At 39.6% G+C, this 22,277-nt stretch overlaps 1 protein-coding gene across 2 annotated transcripts in view; it reads left to right on the forward strand.

Annotated features, from left to right (window-relative positions):
- Positions 1-22,277, forward strand: part of FBXO10 (F-box protein 10) — a 113,665-nt gene that overhangs the window by 38,881 nt on the left and 52,507 nt on the right. For both annotated transcript variants that reach the window (XM_043979283.1, XM_043979282.1), the window contains one exon: positions 18,796-18,945. In XM_043979283.1, the coding sequence (XP_043835218.1) occupies positions 18,796-18,945 (150 nt within the window). The remainder of the gene's footprint in view (positions 1-18,795; positions 18,946-22,277) is intronic.

The following is a 22,277-nucleotide window of genomic DNA, read 5'->3' on the forward strand; positions in this document are numbered from 1 at the left end:
ATCAGTTCTTACCAGACTCAAAGGCTCTGTATATGGGCCAGGGACAGGCAGAATATGTGTTCTTTGAGGACTAGCCTAGCTAGTTGGAGAGGCTAATCAACCAGAAGAGAGGTCACCAAGTGGTGTGTTGGGGTTTTCTTTTGTTGTTGTTATTTGTTTGTTTTGTTTTGTTTTTATAGAAGGGATATAAAGTGTTGCAAATAGTATTATCTTAATGCTGGTAATTTAAGTCTTCGCACATTCATTATTAGTAGCCACTTCCCTCCTCTCCCCAACTTGTTTCCCTGTCCTCTAAAAAGATTGCTGCCTCCCTACTCAAAAGAAATTTACCCCTAAAGTGGTGGTTGTCCCTCTGGTGTCAAGGAGTAGACCTTAACTTTTGATCACCTGATCAAAAAGAGGGGCTCCTCATGTTTGAGTTGGAGCAAAAATTAGTTTAATCAAAGCTTAGGAAAAACTTCAGTGTAAGAGAATAGGAAAGTAATAATACTCAAATGAATAAAGCATTTTTTAAGTGCTTTCTATGTGTAAAGCAACGTGTTAAGTGTGGGGGAGCTCACATTCTAATGAGGGAGATAACACATATGGAAGTTTCAGCTCCGAAGCAGATGGAAAGGTCCCATGGTTCTTAAGGTCCTGCAGCAAATCAGAAGTTAATATTTCTCCTTTAATGCCATTTCCACTAAAAAAATTGTATTCATTTCTGATGTTGAACTGTTTAGCAATGCCAAGGACTTAGGTGGCAAGAGCTTTCCTTTCAAGGTCTACAGGAGCAGTGGCCAGGCTGTATCTCTACAGGGCCTGCTTCCCAAGATCATGGCTGAGAGTACTGGGCTATTCACAAGGCTCTTCGGTTCATGGTCCTGGACTGTCTCTGTCAGGGTCCCAGGGTTGATGGCAGTCAGGCTGCTGGTGGTGGTGGTGTTAGTTTGACATGTGTACCATATGCTGCCTTCTGTTTCTCCCTCTGGGCACCCTCCTACTACAGCAAGGCTGACTGGCCTGCCCTGCATGTGGCAGCTTATTGACAGTTGGTGGGGGAATGGCAGAACCCCAAGAATTGACTCCCCAGATGATGGCATTTATTTATTTATTTATTTAGATTATTATTTTTTCAGATGATGACTTTAAAAGCTGTATTGGAAGCGATTCAGGTAGTCTGCAGGGCACTGCCATTCCTAAGGTCCTTGTGGCCACCTGCCTATTGGTGACAATTGGGAGGCTGTTGTTAGCGGTGATGAGGAAGGTGGGCTTTCTGCCAGGTATCAAGGAGCAAATCTGAACTAATTAATTATCTAATTAAATGAAGCATTAAACATTCAAGACAGAACAACCAATATAATGACTGACTCAGCCATATTCTCTTTCCCCATTGTAGTATGCTGTACTATAAGACTTAGAGGAAAGAAAAAGGTGGTCACCTCTTGAAAAAAATGAAAGAGCACACAGTATCCTCCTAGCCAGAGAGAGTCAGAGAATTCTTCTTTCGGTGTTATTAGTGCAATGGACCAGGTTCTCACTTCAGCAGCTCTCTTGGTTCCCTATAAGTAGTAAGCTCAGGAATGCTTCACTGCCAATAGCTACAGATAGCACTCTCTCCAGCTGTTGCTTTGTGATTCTTTTGTGAGTCTCCTTTAAGAGGTGGCTCTAGAAAGGAAAGGGAGGAAAGTTCGTTTTTCTCTTCTCAGAAGGAATATTGTGCCATCTGGAACAAAAAATCCCAACCCTCACACCCATTAGAAGAAATTCATTTACCATTTAGTTATTGTGCCAGGAGATACCCAGGAATAAAGAAAACTGCTGGCACCAAATGATAATAAGGATTTATCAAGGGTAGCAAAAGCCCTCCACAAAGAGACTTGGAGCTAGCTGCTTGCTTCTGGGTTAGTCGTTAGGTCACCAGTCATACACAGAATGCTCTTCACACTAATAATGAGTTTCAAAAGGTGCAAAATACTGTTTTTAACCCTGCTTGCTATGGTACCACAAGTAGTTTGCTGCCCTTTCATATGGGACTGGACCAAATGAATGAGAGTAGAATGAGAGAACCCAGTACATTTGGATGTTGAAATGCTGAACCACTAAGTCCAGAGGATATTCTGTTCAATAGGAAGCCATGTAAGGTGTTTTGGGGAATTGGCAGAATTTTTAATTCCACAAGCCTTTATCAAGCAAGGTGCTATATGTAAAAAGACTAACAGCCCTTCCCCTTCAAGAAACTTATATTCTACAGGTTCATCATATGACAGTTCTTCCCAAATACAATTATGTCAGCATTTTATTTACTCTTTCCAAGCTACTAATTAACATTCTTCTCTATGCTTTATCCCCCTCTCCAGTTCCCTAAAAATAAACCAATCATTCAGTTAATAAATTCTTTATTAATAAATTAATAAATTAAAATTCTTTCATTTTGATCTATAAATGAGTGCAAATTCCAAAAGAGTTTCCAAAAATAAAGTTTCACATGTAATCTAGATGTTAAAAACTGTATTTTTCCTTTCCCCACACCTGCAACAAAAAATTTTTGCTTAAAAAACAAAGTAAAACTTTGCAACTATGGATAATTTGGATGTAAAAAAGACTTAGTGGGCCTGATTGAATGTAGGTGACCTGGTAGGAAATTATAAGGAGATAGATTTTGGCCTAATAACTGTAATCCAAAAATAGAATAGTGTGCCTTGGAAAGCAGTGAGTTCCAGGACCGGAAGGGTTCAGACAGAAGCTGTCAAGGATGTTAATAAAAGGGATTCCGGCATTAGGCCCAGGGTTTAGCACAGGACCTGGTACTTAATAAAGACTTGACTGGCTGACCTTTAAGGTCATGGGATTACAGATCCAGAGTTGGAAGGTGCCTCAGAGGCCATTTTATACATGAGGAAACAGACCCAGAGGAAGTGACTTATCCAAAATCATGCAAGTAGTAAGTGGCAGAATCCAGGTGCTCTGCTCACCCCACATTTAGTTCTTTTCACTACACCACTGATTCTCAGTTCCTTGACTTAGCCATAGACCATGTCAGTATCTTTTCTCTTGCCCTAGATGCTGAATATATGTTGCTATGTCAACCCTGAGACTAACCAGTCCCTAAAAATCCTACCAGGTTGAACACAAGATGAGTTTGTATCAGTTCAAGTATTTGTGTTGAGGATATCTCTCGTGAGCACAAACTGCCCAGAGTTCTTTGTCTAGACCACATAAAAACAATGGAGCCTTAAAAATGCTTTTTTTTTTTAAGTGAAAGATTTTGAAAAGAACTTGGGTTTTCTCAGCAGAAATATTCCCTTTTCTTTTCTAAAGTCAAATCCAGTTGAATTCAAATAAAGGTGGAGTAATTTGGATAGAGTTTAATCCAATTTTTTAAATTGGGAACAAAAACCAAAAAAAAAAAATTGAAAAAAGATATATAAAATTTGAGAGAAAGATTCACTATATCGACACTATAAAGAACTCTAAAAAGAGCTTCCATTTTCTTTGAAATAAATATATCCTGTTTAGATTCTTCTGACATCTTACTAACCAGTTGACTCAGTGTTTTCTCAGACACTGGATAGAAGTAGAAAGGGATGGAAGAAACATACATAAAAGGAATGAAAGCAGATGAAAAAGGAATTTTCTGTAGAGACTAAAGTGATTACATGGAACCTACTAACCAACATGAATTTTTAAAAAGAAAATGGAAGCAAGGGCAGATAATAGAGGGTGATGAGAAAAGTATAGCATGATCTTGTAAGAATAAAGTCAAGAGTGCCAATGCTCAGAATGAGCCGAGGCTGTTGAGGAAAACTAAGGATGAAAAAGAGATCATTTTTTTTCAAGTACGAAGGGTTGGAGGGAAATGGAATCAATGAAGGAATTTAGATGGCCTAGTAGGAGACAAATCATAGGGAAACTATGGGGAGATTGATTGAATATGTTATTAAAAAGATGATCCATGAAAGTCTGGTGGGGGTTGGGGGGAGAAGTGATGACAACGATCCAGCTTGGATCAAGGACAGGTCACGCCAGATTAGCCTCAATTCCTTTGCAGACAGGATTACTAAACTGGAAGACCAGGGGACTGCTATAAATATAAATTTGCCTAGATTGTGGCAAAGCATTTACAAAAGCATCTCTTGCTATTCTTGTAGAAAACACGAAAAGTTCTAGGGTAGACGAATGTATGGACGGGTTGGGACCCAAAGAATAGTCATCAATAGCTTGATGTCAGCTTAGAAAACTACAGTGGAGTGCTCCAGGGAATTATTCTTTTTTGGTTGGTTTTTGGTTTTTGTGGGGCAATGGGGGTTAAGTGACTTGCCCAGGTTCACACAGCTAGTATCAAGTGTCTGAGGCTGGATTTGAACTCAGGTCCTCCTGAATCCAGGGCTGGTGCCTTTTCCACTGTGCCACCTAGCTGTCCCCTCTGGGGAATTATTCTTGACCCTGTCTGTAGTAGTTAACATTTTTATCTGTATAATTAGCATACTTAAATTTGAAAATGAAACAAATATGAGAGAGATAGCATCATAGATTTAGACCTGGAAACCTTAGAAACCATCAAGTGTAGCTTCTTTTTTTACAGACAAGAAAGCTGAGCTAACACACTGGATGATAATTAAGATCCAGATAGATTTTGACAAACTAGAACACTGGCCCCAAAAAGATGAAATTTAATAGGAATAAATGTAACAAAGTCTTGGCTTAAAAAAAATCAGCTTCACAGTAGAAGATGGGGGCTGGGGAGGAGGCCTGCTTAGCAGTTTATCTGAAGAAGATCTAGGGATTTTGGAGGACTGCAAGCGCAATATTTCTAAAAAAGCATGAATATAACATTAAAATAAGTTCATGCAATCTTGGGCTGCATTGAGAGGTGTTCTTTCCAGGAATAAGGAAGGTTATTTCCTTTCCTCTCCCCACCCCCGTGTTCTTCCCTGGTCAGACCACATTTGAAGTATTTTGTTCAATTCTTGGCACTGCCTTCTAGAAAGGTCATCAGGAAACTGGAGAGGATTCAGAGGAGAACAGCCAGGATTGTCATGGGCTGCGTGTTCACATTATCAGCTCATGTTTGTTGTTTGTTCTTCATTCTTGAAGAGGACCATGGCATTGGGAGGTGATGTCATGACTTGCATTGAATTGGATTTAAGTGATGGAGGGTTGTCTAAGGTCACCAACCTCACTCTCTCCTCCTGAGGCAAGATTTGTATATATATAATCAGGATGACTGGAGATGGCCCCGGATTTTTTAAGGCATTTGGTGTTGTAGGGGGGGCAAATTTAATATATGGAGAGTTAATTAATTGAGTGGCTTGCTGTAATATTGGGGTCCCGGAAATAATGAGGGACCTCTAGGTTCAAAGCTCCCTCCCCTCCGAAATGCCTTTTTAGATATTTCTCCCAGGCCAATAAGAAAGGAGCCTAACAGCCTCTTTTCCACAAATGAATCAGGTTTTTATTAATGGGAATAAAATAAATAGCAAAGGTGAAATTAATAAAATCAAAGACAAGGGAATAGGGAAAAAGAAATACGGATAATCCCCCTAACTCTAACCTAAGTCTATACAATTCCCAAACTTGAATCTGGTTCAGCTAATTCAAAAGAGCAGCTCACCACCTCCTGCTGCAGCTCGAGCCACAGGGAAGAAAGTCACTCCAGAAGAGAGCAGGCTCCCCTCAGGGAGCATTTAATCTTCCTCCCTCAATAGGGGAGGTCCTTCAAAACTGCCTATGAGAGTGGTTTCTCCTTCTGACATCAGCAGCATATGTCACGTCAGGGCAGGCCAGGTGTGGCCCCTCCCAATGAGTCAGCCAAATTCCAATAATCTTACCACAATGTTAAGTGATTTGCCCAGGGTTACATAGCTAGTAAGTGTCTGAGATGAGATTTGAACTCAGAACCTTCCAACTTTGCTATGTGAGCATCAGCTGAAGGAGCCAAGAATGTTTAGCTAGAGGAGTTGGGGTGGGCAGGCTTGGGGGGAAGGGATAAGGAAGCAGGTCAAGTATACAAGGGCTGTCATTTGGAACAGGGATGAGACCTGTTCTTTGTCACTCCAGAGAGCAGAAATAGGTGCTGTGGGTAGAAGGTGCAAAAAGGCACATTCAGACTTTATATAAAGAAAAACTTCCTAACAGTTTGAGCTATCCAAAAAATAGAATGGGCTGCTTCCAAAAACAGTGAATTCTTCTTCATTGACATTCTTCAAGCAGAAGCAGCATGACCATTTGTTGGTTGTGTTGTAGAAGGGCTTTGGGGGAGCTGAGGTTTATAAAGGTCCTCTTAGACTCAGAAATTCTGTGATTCTTTCATTTAGAGAGTTTCTTTTTTAGAGCCAGTGGATTTTTTTTTAATTGGGGTAACATTATTCTGTGGCCTTTATTTTTTGCCTACAAATAGAAAATAAATTTGATTGAATAATACTTTGCAGGGGCCTCACCTAAGGTGTCACTAGCATTAGAACTGGAAGAGACCTTAGCCTTAGAGGTCAGCTATTCTAACCTCCTTATTCTATACTTATGTTTTGTTTTGTTTTTTTCTTTTTTTTGGTGGAGCAATTGGGGTTAAGTGACTTGCCCAGGGTCACACAGCTAGTAAGTGTTAAGTGCCTGAGGCTGGATTTGAACTCAGGTCCTCCTGAATCCAGGGCCGGTGCTCTATCCACTGCACCACCTAGCTGCCCCTATACTTATGAAAAATTGGGAGGCAGAAAGGTTGTGACTAGCCATGCTTTCACAAGATTAGAACTAGAATCCAGGTCTCCTGACTCAGTCCAGGACTTCCCCCACTCCATTGTACATCATGCTTCCATTTTCACAGACCTACCTTTCTGATGTAGATCAAGGAGAGAAATCTGTACATTTCAGAAAGATTTTAATATTTTTTCAGCTTGTTTCAAGAGCATTTCACTAGCTCTTATGGATTGTCCTGTTTTCTGGAATCATAGAGAAGCATTTCTTGTACATTTTCTACTTCAGTAGTTTGATTTTAATTACTGACAAATTGAATGAGAATTAAGCCCTGTCAGTGCCGTAGTTGCAGCAGACTTCCCATGTTAGAAATTAGCCCATATCTTCCCAGAGGAATGTTATACAAGTAATGGGTTTATTTAGTTTTGCCATAAAATCTCGGTTCCCTTGTTCTAATTAGACATTGAATACTCTTCTTCATAGTTAAAATATCCTAGATCTGATTTATTTTAGAGGCAATTGTTAAAAACTCTAGGTCAAATTCACATTCCTTTCATGCCTCTAGGATTTAGGGACATATTATCCAGCTATCAATATTTAGTTTTTAAAATCATTCCAAGCCTCTATCAAAACCACAAAAATGAAGTCAGCTTAGAAAAATCTGTCTGTCCTTCATTCATGCTTCTAATAAAAGACCGAAGACAAACATAAGGCCAGGAATGGATCACCTACTTGAGGAGGAGACAGCTGCAGCCCATCATATTTGTGCATTTTATGATTGAGATGTGTAATGCTTCTTTTTAACAAGTGGACAGTTTGGATTATTTTATGTTCTTTCCAACTTCAAAGTTGTTGGCACTACCCCTAAGATGGAGAGATCTCTCTTAGTGGTTTCAGAGAATTGCTACAATCTGAAATTTTTTTAGAACTGCAAGTGATTATCCTGAGATTTTGTCAATGGGAAAGGGGTATGGAAGGCTTCCTGAATGAGCAAATATCATGTGCACTTCCAATTGAATATTCAAGGCATGAAGCAGTTCTTGGTAATGTTCTCTTTATACAACAGTCACGCTCTTTACAAACCTCACTTATTTTGGAGTCTGTGTGACAGCTAATAAAATTCTGAAATTTACCTCTTAGGTAGTTCCCTTGTGATTATTACCAGAATAGCTACTCCAGTAATCACATTGCAGAGCTTTGGCTGAATAAATTTTGAGAGATGGAATAGACTCCCATTTAAGAAGCCACCGTGCTAATTGCCTGACTCAGATTTCTGTCGACATGTAGGCTAAAAATTCCAAATTAATATTTTATGTTGCTTGGAATTTGAACCTCCTTGAGCAAATATAGCTGCCTCTCATTATGTAAGGAGACAACTGATTGTGTATTCCATTTTAGAGAAGCAGGGGAAAGAAAGTGGCTAGATTTGGTGTCAAAAAACTTGGGTCCATATATAGGCCCTTATATGACCTTGGCCAAGTGACTTAACCTCTCAAAGCCTCATTTGTAAAATTAGGAGGTTGAACTAGCTCTCTAAGGTGGCTTCCAGCTCTAAATCCTATGATACTTCTAGAAAAGGCATGGTTTTCTTTTGCTCTTTTCACAATATTGAGGTTATTTTTTCCTATTATATTAATAACCAATTATTAAATGAGGATTAAGGTCTTTTCCCTTTATCTCCTCAGTCAAGGACCAGACTCTGTAGGTCATTCAGCTAGTCTCTGAAAGACAAGGCTGATAGATGAGGTTGCCTAAATCCTCTGGGAACAAGCTCCTTGATCTTGGGCAAGACCCTCCTTATGCAAAGGACCTTCAGTTTGGAGGGTAAAGAGAGTCTAATCTAGGTGAATTCCAGCCCCAAAGCATTAAGTGTGTCCTTGCAGCCTCCCATTGTGGTTTAGAGTAACCCAGCTCATGAAGGAGAAAACCTACTAGATTGGTCTGGGTAGAGATGGATTCCTTTGTCTAGTTTACTCTAAGTGATTGAGTGTCCCAGACAAGCCACATTCTCTGAAGGGAGGAGCTGAAGGCTTTCAGCCCACCTCCTTTTTTGAAAGTCTACTCTCATTAATTGTTCACTAATCAGGGTTGATTTTCACATATCAGGGCACTCCTACATACCCTTTGTCCAAAGGTATTTAAGCACTTGATTATCTCCATGGTTTTGTCTTTGGTTACCTACAGACCCTCTGAACATTTATTGGTTATCAGCTAACCTAATTAATAAATTGATTATTAATTACCCAGAAATTCTGTCAGGCTTTTCATTCATCTCAATATTTAATAGTTCCATAATACCATAAGCCAAAGGAATTAAAAATACTGTATACATGTCATTTTTATAAATGAAACCTTGTGATGAGAATCCCCCTTAAGAATAGATAGAAGGGGGCAGCTAGGTGGTGCAGTGGATAGAGCACCCACCCTGGAGTCAGGAGTACCTGAGTTCAAATCCGGCCTCAGACACTTAACACTTACTAGCTGTGTGACCCTGGGCAAGTCACTTAACCTCAATTGCCTCACTAAAACAAACAAAAAGTAGATAGAATAGGCCTATATCATTCAGGTGTAATTTGAGGAACCGTTTTAAGATACCCACCCCACTCCAGAAGCTACCCAGGGACCTCAGTGTCTGAAATTCTACCACAAAGGATTCGGTGCTGTTTGTTAAGCCTTAGTCATTCTGGGAGTCCTTTTGTTAGAATTCAGATAATCCTTACGTGAATATCATGTCAAGTCAATAAAACTTCAGTATAAAATCTTTTACCAGAGCCTTATTAAAACAATGGGAGATAAGATACACTTTGCCTACTTCAGAGTTTTTTAAATTGGTAAAAATCCAAGGATTTCTGTTCCTATTGTGCTTTAAAGCTAAACATAGACCAGCCAAAGTGAAACAAAGGTTTGAAGTAGTTATCCACATTATTCAAGACAGGTATGGGATGACAAGATTTAGGGAGGAGGAAGAGGAGTTGAGAAACATCATTTCAGCCACCATCTTGAATAAATATCCTATTGGAGAAGGAAGAAAAGAGCTTTCTCATGTAGTATAAATAGTAAGGGTTCAGGGGCAGCTAGGTGGTGCAGTGGATAGAGCAGCGGCCCTGGAGTCAGGAGGACCTGAGTTCAAATCTGGCCTCAGACACTTAACACTTACTAGTTGTGTGACCTTGGGCAAGTCACTTAACCCCAATTGCCTCACCAAAATAAATAACTAAATAAATAAATAGTAAGGGTTCTAGAGTCAGAAAATCTGGATTCAAATCCCATCTCTGCTCTGTACAATCTTAAATTAGTCATTTAAGTTTCTTGGGACAGAAATTAGACCTCTGAGGTCCCTTCCAATTCTATGTCTATGATTCCCCTAACTCCTGTATGTTTGTCAGCCATTACCATTCACTGCCTTGTTCGTCCCTATCCTTTATTTAGTTCAACAAATAGAACTTTAGGAAAGCATTCGTGGCCTCATGTTTGGACCTGATCTTTTGAAGAGACGTGATGGACTCCTAGCTCCGGCCCTTTGGCACAGACTTTGAGCCTATCCTTTCTCCTCTGTATAAATCAGTTTTCCTTTCTGTAAGAGAGTTTTATTTGTCCTGCATTTTCTCATAGGGATATTTTTGGTTTTGGTTTTGGTTTTGGTTTTTTCTGATAAAAGTATTTTATTTTTTTCCAGTTACATGTAGAGATAGTTCTCAACATTTGTTTATACAAGCTTTTCAATTTCAGATTTCCCCCCTCCCTCCCCCCTCCCCTAGACAGCAGGTAATCTGATATAGGTTATATATATATAACAACATTAAACATATTTCTGCATTAGTCATGTTATAAGAGAAAAATCAGAGCAATGAGGAAAAACCTCAAAATAGAAAAAACAACAGCACCAAAAACAAGGGATATTTTTAAGGACAAGAAATTCTTCAAGTGACTTGAGAGCTGTGAGAAAATAATTAGTAATAATGGATTTCTAGGAGAAATCCAGAAGCTGCTCTCTCCCCTTCCCTAGATCCTGCAGTTTTACAAAAGGAATGCAGATTGACCTGCCTGACTTCCTTGGGGAAGGAAACGCAATTTTGACTACCACTCAAGTCCCGTCAATCAATGGAGTTGAATGATCCTAACCAATTAGCTTAGATCTATGCGTGGTGACCCACCTCTACCTGAGAAAAGATAAAAATCCCTGGAGAGACGGGGTTCGCTCTCTTGCCAAGCTTGCCTCTCATACTCCCTTACTGCTTCTCTTACCCCTGGGCTGGCTCTCCCCAGCCCTCTTCCTGGGACTCCATACTGGGTATATAACTAATGGGGAAGTTTTTCAGACACTCGGTCAAATTAATAAATAGTTGCTGCCAAAACTGGTACAATAGCCTCTAATTTATAAGTAGCAATATACTAGAAACCCCCGCTGAATTCCCCAGTCGTTTAAAACAGAGACAGGCTTCCCCTCAATGTTTCAAATGACACAGAACGAAGGTCAGGGTTGACTTCAGGGCCTTTCCTGGACCAGCTCATTTCTGAGACCTGTACCTTGTATCAAAACTGTTATACCTCTACAGTTTCCATATGTTACAGCTGTAAAAAGACAGGGGCTTGGTCTCCCACCTGTGGTGATCAGGGATGAATTGGGGACATGTTGAACCCCTAAGGACAGGTTTCACTCAGTTGTTTGGCCTTTCCCTTAAGCCTAATTCAGTCTATTCTTATCATGGTGCAATAATAGATGAGGTCTTAACTACCATAGGGACAGGCTTTGCTTTCTAATTACCATTTGCCCTCTGTATGAGTGAGGGCAGTGGGAAATGACTGGGAGGAAAATGAGGAAGGAGATCTTGGTTGACTGGTTCATCATTTAATTAAGTAATTGAATAAATCACCTCCAGGATAAGAAAGCAAAGCAGATGTAATTTAATTTTTCTTCCGATACATGTTGTTCACTAAAATGATACTATGCAAAAACAGTTAGCCGGCTACCTCCAATGATTCATGGTTTTAACAGTTTACTTGACTGGAAAGAAATGAAATACCGCGGTTGCCTGGGTGTGCTGCATGTGTACTTACACTTCAGAGACCTTTGGTTTTAGGTCTAGTTGTGTTATGTTACCATATACTTTTTTTTTAGTGAGGCAATTGGGGTTAAGTGACTTGCCAAGGGTCACACAGCTAGTAAGTGTTAGGTGTCTGAGGCCGGATTTGAACTCAGGTACTCCTGACTCCAGGGCCGGTACTCTATCCACTGCGCCACCTAGCTGCCCCCCGACCATATACTCTTGAGCAAGTCACTTTTCTAATCTGAGCCTTACTTTGCTCATTCCTAAAATTCACATACTACCACTTACCCTCTTGAAGTCTTGCATGTTGTTGTGGAATCAGATGAGAGCATAACAATGACAGAGCTTTGATCATTAGAAAGTATTATTCCAATATAAGGAATTATTGTTATTAGTATTAGCACTCTTGGCACTATTTAATTGTGGTCTTGGTGATAAGGTTTTGTTTGACTGAAAGGGAAAACTAGCTAATCTACTTTGACCCTGACTTTGGTGTAGGTAAAACCACTCTTTCTCAGTTCCCTTCAGCACCTTTGGGCTGGCTTTTCCCTTCCTCACCCTCATCCATTTTGCTCCCTGTGAAGGGGGCCCAGGATGGGACCCTTTAAGCCTTCCCTGGAGTGGCAATGGAAGGAAAGGATTTGCCATAGACCACTACCTCAGACAGGTGCTTTCTCCTGCTCGGACTTACTTACCAAACCACCCTCCCATTCCTTATGTTATGGGAGTATTATGGGCCCCAGTTACTCCAGAAGTTGTCTGGGGAGGTCAAGGAACTATTTCCTTGAACCCCCAGGAGTTTTCCCTTGAGATCAAGGAAGCTTCTCCTTGAGCTCAGCCAAAGGACAGACACACCCAAAGAGATAAGCAGCACCGGATGGAACTGAGCAAACTGGAGGACTACCACCCTGCATTCCAGTCCTCCTCACCACCTTGATGGGGCAATCTTGTTAGGTGTGGCTGCACCAGAAGGGGACACAGAAACCTCCCACCAGCAGACTGCTTGGACCCACCAGATTGCCCACGACCCATCATCAAACTACCCCAACCTACCACCAGACTACTTCCAACCCATCACCCAGTAAGGGACATTTTACCCGTGCTATCTTAGCCCTATAAAAGGGCGATCCCCATGCTAGTCGGGAAGGAAAGTGTTTTTTTACACCTTCCTTCCAGGCCAAGTTTTTCTTGTACCCCAATAAACCTGTTCTTTTATTCCTAAATAGGACTTGCACTAGAGTGTAATTCTTTACAGAGGAATCCTAAGGACCCACGTACTTTCACCCCTATATCATTTTGGTTCATTTTGTTTCTAGGTGTGAGTCCAGACTTGTTCAGTCTTTTCCCTGATTTGGGGAGCTATAATGATAGATATCTCTAAAAAGCCTTTTTGTCCATCTCAGGCCCCCAGCTGGTGATCTCAACTGTGGCAAAGTTTTCCCCTCTTCTCTTTCTCCGTGTCCCAGGGTGAGTGTGGTTTCCAATTTAGCTTCTTTTACTTTTTCCCCAAGGATATATACACACACTGATATAATGACTATATCTTAGAAAAGCATTCTCAAAGTATGGGGATTCACAAGGTCAAGACTATTTTCATAATAATACTAAGGTGCTTTAATTTTAATATGGTAAAAATCTATACTTATAACCACCATCAACAAAAGCTCTTTAGAGGAAAGGCCACAATAATTTTTCAGTGTAAAGGGGTCTGAAGCCAAAAAGTTTGGAAACTGCTTTCTTAGAGAAACTGATTTCTTTTTGAGAACATTTAGCAAATACAGAAAGCAAACAGACTAAAGAAGTAAGAAATGGAAGATGTGCCACATATGTGTGGGTGGGTGTGTATTCACACAGATACACATACAAACACTCAAACTCAAAAGTCAGAGTGAATAAAGGGATCCCTAGGGAGGTAGGAGTTTCACCATTTGTGGTCATGCCAAATAGGGACAGCTACAGCCTCTTTTTAGCTCCCATCTCCTGTCCCTCTCATGGGGGAGGCAGGGTCCCATCCTCCTACCTCTGCCCCCCCCCCCAAAAAAAAACACTTGATCCCACTGGTATTTCTTCTTATGTCCTAATAGCAGCACTTTTTATGAGTACTTCTCAGTGTGCTTGCATATTTTTCTGATGGCCATTTCCTCCTAGGACATTTCTGCCCATTCCCTCTCCCTTAGGGAGAAAAAGGAAGGGGCCTAGCCTTGTCCCAGTTTCATAGCTGTCCAAGGCTGAAGCAGATATATATTTGTGAATCCCCAGTTACTATGAGAATTGTTTTTATTATATTTTTAATTTTATTATTATATCATGAGAATAGTTTTTTAAACCAGCAACTAAGTAAGCCCCATTTTTTGTTTGTTTCCTGGAGAATAAATTAACTTTAATTGAAAATTTTGCCGTTGATTTGATAGTGTTCCGCTGATGCCTTGCACAGACTGTTTACCCAGGAATTGACTGAATGATTGGAGAGATGAGCTGGACTAGTCTTGAGTGTCAGAATGCTGGAGGGATTTATTTCTTTTATTTTTATTTTTTGCAATGAAAATTTATTTTATTTTTTCCAGTTACATGTAAGGGTAGTTTTCAACATTCATTTTCATAAGATTTAGAGTTCTAAATTTTTCTCCCTCCCTTCTCTCCCTCCCTTTCCTTCCCCCTCCACAAGACAGCAACCAGGTTATATATATAAACAATCCACAAGTGCTCTTTTATCAGTTCTTTCTATGGGGGTGGATAGTAAGCTTCATCATTAGTCCCTTGGGATTGTCTTGGATCCTTGCATTGCTGAGAGTAGTTAAGTCATTCATAATTGCTCATTGAACAATACACTGTCTTCCCAGCTCTGCTCATTTCACTATACATCAATTCATGAGTCTTTCCAGGTTTTTCTGGGATTATCCTGTTTGTGATTTCCTATATCACAAGACCATTCCACCACGATCATATACCACAGCTTCTTCTGTCATTCCTCAATTGATGGACATTCCCTTGATTCTCAATTCTTAGCTACCACAAAGAGTTGTTATAAATATTTTTTTGTACAATTTTCCCCCTTTTCTCTTTTTCATGATTACTATTGTTAACTGTTTCCCTTCCATCCTATTCCCTTCCCCATAATATTTATTCTATTATCCATCTTCTTTCATCCTATCCCTCTTCAAAAGGGATTTGCTTGTGTCTGTCCCCTCCCCCAATCTTCCCTTCCTCCTTTTGCCCCTCCATCTTTATCCCCTTCCCCTCCTATTTTCCTGCAGGGTTAGAGAGATTCCTCCACCCAATTGAGTGTATGTTATTACCTCCTTGAGACAAATCTGATGAGATTTAGGTCTTTGAGCCAATTCTGATGAGTGTTAGGCTTATTTACTGGCATGATTAAATAGATTACTCTACCCAGTTGGGTGTGTGTGTTAATCTGGAGGGATTTATTTCAAACACTGGGCAGCACCCAGTTTGGAGTGTCCTTAGAACCCAGTGACCCACGTGATGGAATAGGAACATTAACAAATCCCTGTGCTCTTAAGCCACAGGGAAGACATTGCATAGAACCAACAGCTTTATCTTTTGTCTCTGTTACTGTGCTATTGAATTTCACCCAGTCTGTTGTTCTCCCCATTCTGAAGATTGCTTAGGAGGAAAGACCAGGCCAGCTCTTTCAAAAATTAATTTCTTTTCTATCAGAAGTAAACTTTATCTAGCACTTTGTCCAGCAACCAAGTTATTTCCAGAATTGTGAACAAACAATATCATTTACACCAAATAGAACTCAGTCAAATGCCTCATTAATGTATGCAAGGTGAATTAGAATCTTGGTATGGTTCCATTCTTAATAAGCTCTTGTGCTCACAATTTGTTCTCTTACTTGAAATAATGTTATTATTCTCTTACTATGTTCTTTGTGGTTTACCTTATTTGCAAAGCCTCCTGATTTGACTGTCATATTTAATGACCAATTATTGTACCTTCCAGGAAAAATTGAAATTAAAAGGGTAAGCTAGACAGAAAAGCCTTGAAAATCTCTGGAGGATGTTTCTCAAGCCCAGCAAGGTGCTTTGGACTTTTGAGTGAACCGGATTCCTCTGACCTGAGTTTATTTTCAGAGAAATTGAGCTGGTAGTGAAGTAGATAGTAGACAAAAGAGATTCTGGAGTGTTCAGCCAAATAACTGGGAGCAAGTCACTTAACCTCTCTCATCTGTAAGTTAACCTCATCTGTAAATTGGGATTGATTATAGCAAACCTTCTTAAACTGTGGGTCAAGATCCCATATGGGGTTGCGTAACAATGTGGGAGTAGCAAAAAATTTGGCAGTAAATGTTTGATTTGTATACCTATTTTATATACCTATATGCCCAAGGTTGAGTAAAAATTTATTGGGTGAAAAGGGGTTGCCAGTGAAAAAAGTTTAAGAAGCTCTGGATTAAAGTATCTAATTCACAGTGTTACTATGAGAATCAAAAGAGTATATATGTATATTATATACATAAAGCACTTTGTACACCTTAAAGAGTTTTGTAAATGCTAGCTAGCTGGCTAATTAGCTAGCATGCTACTAGAAGTACGACCGGAAATGGGCCAGTTAGAAAGGAGAATTAAGGGTTAGCCATTTAATACTGACAAAAATAACAGCCTTCCTTTTTCAAGATCTTGCTTTTTTGGGCAGTGATGGACTCTTACGTTTACCTTGCTGTCATAATCTAAAATGTTTGGAGTTTTTCCTCAAATGAAAATGATTGATTTTCCTAAAGGAGCATCAAATAAAGACAAATTTAAAAGTGTGGGGAATTATAATAACACCTCTGGGAGAAATTCTAACAGATGAGTAAGTATGTTTGTGGTTTAGAGTTTTAACATTTCTCATTAAATGAAGGAGGACTGGGGCACTAGCTCTGAGAGAACAGTTTACAAGTTTCTTTTTTTTTTTTTTTTTAGTGAGGCAATTGGGGTTAAGTGACTTGCCCAGGGTCACACAGCTGGTAAGTGTTAAGTGTCTGAGGTCAGATTTGAACTCAGGTACTCCTGACTCCAGGGCTGGTGCTCTATCTACTGCTCCACCTAGCTGCCCCAGTTTACAAGTTTCTTAATTCATGCCCTTAAGAGTCTTTGCCTTTGTTACTTCTAGTGTTTAGCAGCCTAAAGTTTATTAAGAGTCCCACCATTATCATCATCTACCTCCTCAAGACCTGCTTTCAGGTCATTCCAAACATCCCAGTGAGGAAAGGCCCTTGAAAGAGATGGCCTTTGAATTGATGCCTGAAGGGAGCTAGGCATTCCAAGAAATGAGGAGAGAGAGCATTCCAGACCTAGGGAACAGCTTGTGCAAAGGCACAGAGGTGAGGAATAGGGATGTCATATATGTTGGATGGCAAATTGACCACATTGCCTGGAGCTTAGGGTGTGTGAGAGGGAATAAGGTAGAATCAGCCTGAAAAGACAGATGAGAACCACATTGAGAAGGCCTTGAAATTGCAAACAAGTTTTGTCCTAGAGGCTGGAGAGCTGTTGGCTCCCATGTCATCCAAGTCTTGTGAGTGGTCAGACAGCCTTGACAAATGAGAAAGGCAAAGGAGTGGTTAGTGACATGTCTTCCTAACACTGAGCCGTCCTATATGGGTTCTGGGATGGTTTGAGGCTTAGTAAGCGGTAGAAAAGGGTAGGGGTAGGAATACAAAGTAGTAAAAGGGAAGATAGTAAGGTAGCAGAAATAGCTCAATCTGGGACTCGTTAATTAAAGAGGCTTAGGGGACAGCTAGGTAGCACAGTGGATAGAGCACCAGCCCTGGATTCAGGAGAACCTGAGTTCAAATCTAGCCTCAGACACTTGACACACTTACTAGCTGTGTGACCCTGGGCAAGTCACTTAACCCCAGTTGCCTCACCAAAAAAAAAAAAAAATATATATATATATATATATATATATTTATATATATATATATATATATATAAAGGATCAAGTTGATTTCTTAATTTTTCTTCCAATGATGGACAGGGCAGACCTGCCATAAAGAAATGCCAATAACTAAAAAATAAGTCACTTGCTAGCAGTGTGACCCTGTCACTTCACCCTGTTTGCCTCCTTTTCCTCATCTGTAAAATGAGCTGGAGAAGGAAAAGGCAAACCACTCCTGTATCTTTGCCAAGAAATCCTCAAATGGGGTCATGAAGAGTCTGACACAGCTAAAAAATAATTGAACAACAACAAAAGTTAGAATAGGATTAAGATTACCATTCCATTTGTATTTAACCTACATTGTAGTTCTAGTTTTCCAAAATGTTAATAGCAATTGCAAAAGAGCTCAGAATAAATTATTGCCTTCCTGAACATCTTCATATTGAATGTGCCAATGGATGTCGCAGATGTTGATCACTATTTTGTGGGTGTGGCTTCAATTTTCCACAGTGCACAGGTGAACACTGTGTTTTGACTTATTTTACTTTATTTTTTTTGAGGCTGCAGCCATTGTTTTTAAGAGACTTTTGCTTCTGGCTTAATTTCAGTGCCCTTGCTCAGAAAATTCTCCCCTATCTCTTCCTCCATTTTCTTTCTGGCTTCATGATAGCTACTCTTTTCATCTCCACTGGGTTCCATCAGTTCACAGCTAGGCTGCATGATTTGAAGTTATGATTTTTAAAATACGGTTATTTGGTTTTGTTTTTAAATAAAATTTCCATGTGTCTGCCTGTAGATAAATGTAGAGTAAACATTAAACTCTGATCCAATTTTCTTCAAGAAATTGACAAGCAGGTGATAAGGGAGCCTGAGTAGAAGAATGAGAGGTGGGATAGAGTGGGGAAGTGTCCTTTTGTTTGGGAACAAGGGCCTGTTTTAAAAAAGTGTGTGTATATGTGTATGTTTGTATTTATGTATACATGTGTGTATATTTATATGCATAAACACATATATTATACCTACATATACACATATGTATAGATATTACTTAAATTGAAGCATTAAAAGAAAAGAATTTAAAACAATTCAGATACATGTCAACTAGTAAGGGAAAGACTAGACTTTTCGTTGTGTTATATATTTTAGAGCTTTTTAACCTAACACTAAAGAATAATTTCTCTTTCTGGTTTAGATCATCATGCTAAAGAATGACATTTACCATTGTAAAACATCAGGAATATTTTTGCGCCTGGAAGCAGGAGGCTTGATTGCTGACAATAACATTTATTCCAACTCCGAGGCTGGTGTAGATATCCGAAAGGGAGCCAACCCATTCATACTGGTATCACAACAATTACTCTTCTTCTTTTTAATCTTTTTAGAAACTTGACTACTAGACTTTTCTGGTTTCTGCTGACATTTAAAAATTCCATTTGTAAATTTGTTCAGTCTTTCCGTTTCTCTCTTTGTTTCATGACTCATTCTCTGGCTCAGTTCATCTTTCTCTCTCACACACATACACACAGAGTTTATTCTGTCTAGTCTTTCTCTTTTCTTCTCAATTTCTCTTGTTGCTTTTCTTTCCTGACTCTTCATCCTATTTAGCCTTTTCTTATTCCTACTCTTTCTTATATTTTTCTTATTTTTTTTTCTTTATTTCAGTTGTAGGACGTTTATTCATTCAGTAAACATTTAAGTACCTACTATGTTAAAAGTATTGGTGAAAGAAGTGTTCCCTACCTATAAGGACACTTAAGACTAAGATCAATAATTCAAATAAAAAGTTAATTTAATATTATAGAAAATTACATTTAGGATTTAGTTCTGCCTTGAGATCATTTGTTTCGTAGACATTGTGAAACCAGAGTGCATTTGGTTTTATACCAATTTGAATACTAGCTAGTCAGTCAGCAGCATTTATTCAGTACCTACTATGTGCCAGGGTCTGTGCTAGGTGCCGGGGATATAAAAAAAGGCAAGTTCCTGTCCTCAAGGAGCTCATAGTCTATCAGGGGAGACAATTTGCAAACAAATAACTATGTACAAGCAAGATATAGTTAGAATAAATGGGATTTACTCTTGAAGGAAAAGTTCCATTACAGGGGATCGGAAAAGACTTCTTGCAGAAGGTTGGATTGTAGCAGGGACTTGAAGGAAGCCAGGGAAGCTGGGAGGTGGAGATGAGGAAGAACATTCCGAACAGGAGGGAGAGCCAACAAAAGTACACCAAGTAGAATGGAGCTGGAGGACCTTGTGGGAGGGGTAGCCAAGAGGCTGGTGTCGCTGGAGTCAAGTCTGACAAGACAGGAAGGGCAGGAAGGGGCCAGATTGTGGGAGTTTAAAAAACCCCAGACAGAAACATTATTTCTTTAAACTCTAAACTTGTTCCATCTTAGCTATAAAAATATTCTCCAGAACACCCCAGAAGCAGCTGCGGGGGCAGGGTATGCCTTCCCTGTTTCCTTTGAGGCACAGGAGAACAATTAAAAATCTGTATTTCTGTTGCCTTTAACCATGAAACTGGTTTGTACATAGAAATAAATGTTACTCTATTCTATTCCGGGATCTAGAGGAGGACAATAATTGGGTAAAATGATGGGTTAGATTCTTTGGGCCTGTAGGAGAATGCTCTTCCCTGATAGGGTAAACCAGGCCTATTGATTTTTATGTCTGAATAATCTTCAGTAGTTCTGAGAATCTCTGTAAGAACCAAAACAAATGAGAAGGAAGGTTCTTTGCTACACATAGCAAGTCTCGTACTGGAAAGTGTACTCAGTCAGGCCTACAGTCGGAGGATTCATTTCTGAAATAAGAGCTTTTACTTTTTTTTTGACGAGGCAGTTGGGGTTAAGTGACTTGCCTAGGGTCACACAGCTAGTAAGTGTTAAGTGTCTGAGGCCATATTTGAACTTGGGTCCTCCTGTCTCCAGGGCCACTTCTCTATCCCACTGTGCCACCTAGCTGCTCCTAGAGCTTTTACTTTTTCTTTTTTTTTTAGTGAGGCAATTGGGGTTAAGTGACTTGCCCAGAGTCACACAGCTAGTAAGTGTTAAGTGTCTGAGGCCGAATTTGAAATCAGGTACTCCTGACTCCAGGGCTGGTGCGCTATCCAGTGCGCCACCTAGCTGCCTGAGCTTTTACTTTTAAAACTGTTGTTTAAGAAGTGTTTCCCACCGTCACTGAAAAGAAAAAATAAGTGTTATGTCTTTTTTTTTTTTTTTAGTGAGGCAATTGGGGTTAAGTGACTTGTCCAGAGTCACACAGCTAGTAAGTGTCTGAGGCTGGATTTGAACTCAGGTACTCCTGAATCCAGGGCCGATGCTTTATCCACTGCACCACCTAGCTGCCCCAGTGTTATGTCTTTTTATGGACAGAAAGGAATTTTGCTAAGGTTAGCTTGTGGTGGCTACAGTTTCTGTCCAGATTACTGAAAGGGGCTGGAAATGGAAATGCCAGTAGTCACAGTGGTTAACATTGATTTTGTGCTGCCCACATCAATAGAAAACCCTGTGAAGAAATTATATGGTTATCCTTAGTTTATGGACAAAGAAACTGATACATTCAAGAGGTGAAAAGTCTGAGGACACATAGTAGAGTGGAAGTCTTTCCCTCATGTTTCTATATTGTATCCTTTTGTTAGAAGATATCTTAATATTTCCAACTAGGTTTGTTTAGGGAGTTTGAGGCAGCTTACTTTAGTTAGTATTTTAGTGTTGCAAAGCATCATATTTGTGCTTTTCTTGCATGATCCTTATTTAAGGGAGCTTGGGACAGGAGTCTGTCTCAGAATTTCCAGGGATAGGACATGGTTTGGTAGCATATCTTTTTTTTTTTCCCAATCCAAAGGAAAACAGGCAGTTATTACTAGTAAGGAGGCAAAGCGCATCTGCTTCCTGCTTCCTTGGAAGAAATTGCTTTGGTCTTTGTGATATTGGTACTTTTTAAAATCAGCCACCCTGCTGTTGCTTATAGTTCAGGGGTCACTTTTACCAGTCCATGCGTTAACATCTATTAAACAAGATCAGTGTGTCTCATCCTCCTTAGGTGGTATATTGGGATCCTGAAAGACCAACAAAAAGCATGTTTAAATTGTCTTTCTTTTCTTGGTACGCTGCTTCTTCTTTTTTTTTTTTTTAATACTACAAAACATTTTTAGTCATAGTGGACAGAATAAACTTGGAGTCTAGAAGACCTGAGTTCAAATCCTGCCTCCCACATTTAACTATCTATATTATTGTGTGCAAGCTCCTTCACCTCTCTCGGCCTCAGTTTCCTCATCTGTAAATAGGAATAATAACAACACCTCATAGGGGTTTTGTAAGGAACAAATGAGATAACATAAATAAAGTGCTGTACAAATGCCATTATTGTTACTATTTGACCCTCTTAAATGACATCAGAGAGAAATGTCAGCCACCCTTTTAGATTTGCATAATGTTAAAGAGTATGTCTTTATTAGATTATTCAAATCAACATTCCCTCCTTTTCCAGTCTGAGAATGGAAGGTAAAGAATCTGTAATTAGACAAGCAATCTGCCATTAGGCGAGTGTGACCAAATTATTTTCAGTAGATGAGCCAAAGGAAGGAAAGCATGTGGTCTGTTATAATGTTTTTGTGTGCTTTAAATCCCAAGCAAAATGAATTTATTATTTTCTTCATGAAAAACAAACAAA

Source organism: Dromiciops gliroides, chromosome 1 (genome assembly GCF_019393635.1).
Source record: "Dromiciops gliroides isolate mDroGli1 chromosome 1, mDroGli1.pri, whole genome shotgun sequence".
NCBI classification, from domain to species: domain Eukaryota; kingdom Metazoa; phylum Chordata; class Mammalia; order Microbiotheria; family Microbiotheriidae; genus Dromiciops; species Dromiciops gliroides.